We start from the raw sequence: 1,920 nt of genomic DNA, 5'->3' as shown, positions 1-1,920 counted from the left end.
CCTGACTAGGCGGGTTGGCTTAGTATGGCTGTGGCAAGGGGGCCGGCTTGCATCGCTTGCGTGCCTCCCGCCTGCGCCTCCACTGTACGAGGGTCCAAAGCTGTGTGCCTCTTGATGTAAATTCCACTTGTCTCCCTTCAAGGAACCCCCCTTCGGCGTGCCGGCGGCAGCGTGGCGGATGGCAGCGGCCGCGCCGTGCCTTGAACGCGTCGGCCGCGCCCCACAGCTGCACGAGTTGCCGGGAACCCCCCACTCTGCCCGCTCTGCCCCCGGGAAGCCCCGTCTCGCCAGTACCATGCAGCGCCGGGCAGCGGGGGACATGGCAGGATAGAAGCGCCTTACACGCGCAGCTGCGCTGCTGAAGGCCACATTCTCCGAAAAATTGGGTTTCTCTCCGGCGAAAGCGTGTCTGGTTGCGCGCGCGGCCTGACTGCCACAACGATACCGCGTGCGGCTCGACAGCGGGCGCTCGGCCGCAGCGGGCCAGGGTGGGCGGCCGCAGCGCGGCGGGCGCAGTGGCCGCAACGTTCTGGGTGGCGGGAGCTGTGCGTTGCTGCTCAGCAAGAAGCAGGTCCCCCCCATGGGAGGCTAAGCAAGGCCTCTCTCAACTGCAAAGCCGGGCGATCCACAAGGGGCCTGCTGGAAACGAGCCGCTCATCGCACGCGACGCACCGCAGAGTGCATGCACCCGCGCACGCCCCTCGCTGCTGCGGGGATCCAGAAAAAAGTATATGCCCGTTGCTGCTACAGCAGGCGGCAAGGCAACGGAGGGGCCGCAGGGCAGCGCCGCGCCGCAGCCTTCAGCGCCGCTGCAGCAGTGTGGCCCAATCAGATGGCGACGCCTGCGCTGCTCCAGTCCCACCTGCGCAGAGAGGATGAGGGATGGGCGGCAGGCGGGCAGTCACGAGCGGCGGGGACTCACGCAGGTCCAAAGCCGGAGTCTGCAGTTTGGGTCAAGCTGCAGCCGCCAACCAGGCCGCAGCCCGAAGGTCTCGCTTGCGGTCACATACTGGCGCGCCGCAACCAGCGCACGAGGCACACAGACGCACACACTCTCACTCACACGCGTGCGGGCACACACTCAAACACACACACACACACACACACACACACACACACACACCCCGCAAAACACAAACACCTACACAACTTCACGCATGCTGGACAATGCACACGCCCCACAAATTGCCACGATACACGAACCAAAGCACTGCCGCAACCCTCATTGCACCCGCAGCACGAAACGCCCCCCGATCCGCGCGGAAAACTCCAACAGTCACCTCAAGCCCTGAATCCCCCAAAACTCAGCCGCACCGAATTTCATCCTCTGGCCGCCCCGTGCCGCCGCCGCTCATGCGCCCCGGCTCCTGCATGTTCGCCACCGGGACAGGCACCTTGGACACAGCGCTCAGCACCGCGCGCGCCGCCTCGCCGCCCGACTCGGCCAGCAGGCGCTTCACGACATTGCGCTGCTCCTTTTCCGAGCCGATCGACATCAGCTGGTCCTGGAAGCTGGCGAGAACCTGCGGCGGGCGGAGCGCAGGGCGGGTGTTTTGGACAGGATGTTTCGGGGGCGGTTGCTTGGCGGGCTTTCCTGTCGGGGTGCTTGACTCTGAGGCGTCGCTGGGGCGCGGGGTTGCTCAAAGCTGACGCGGAAACGCGCGCGACTCAACAAGAGCCGGGCGGCGCGCGGCGCCTAGTCGCAAGCAGGGGGATCAGTCGCCCCCAGACGGCGGGCGCGGGGAGCTGACAAGTGTGGGCGCGCGCGCAGGGGGTCTGCTGTCCCCACCTGCGGCGTGACGTTTGGCAGTGAGAGCATGATTTCGCGTATGATTTGGCTGCGGGGCAGCCAGGCCACCAGCAGCTGGCGTATGACCCCCAGGACCTCCGCCTGGATGGTGATGTGGGACACCTGGGGGG

General features: G+C 66.6%; 1 protein-coding gene across 1 annotated transcript; it reads right to left on the bottom strand.

Annotated features, from left to right (window-relative positions):
• Positions 1-1,314: 1,314 nt before the first annotated feature.
• Positions 1,315-1,819, bottom strand: MNEG_16627 (hypothetical protein; the record flags this gene model as incomplete). Its single annotated transcript, XM_014034903.1, has 2 exons — positions 1,315-1,523; positions 1,790-1,819. Coding segments are annotated over 2 exons (239 nt in total), but the record flags the coding sequence as incomplete, so codon positions are not given.
• Positions 1,820-1,920: the final 101 nt, after the last annotated feature.

This window comes from Monoraphidium neglectum (genome assembly GCF_000611645.1).
Source record: "Monoraphidium neglectum strain SAG 48.87 unplaced genomic scaffold scaffold06603, whole genome shotgun sequence".
NCBI lineage: Eukaryota > Viridiplantae > Chlorophyta > Chlorophyceae > Sphaeropleales > Selenastraceae > Monoraphidium > Monoraphidium neglectum.
This window is presented reverse-complemented; position numbering and strand designations above follow the sequence as displayed.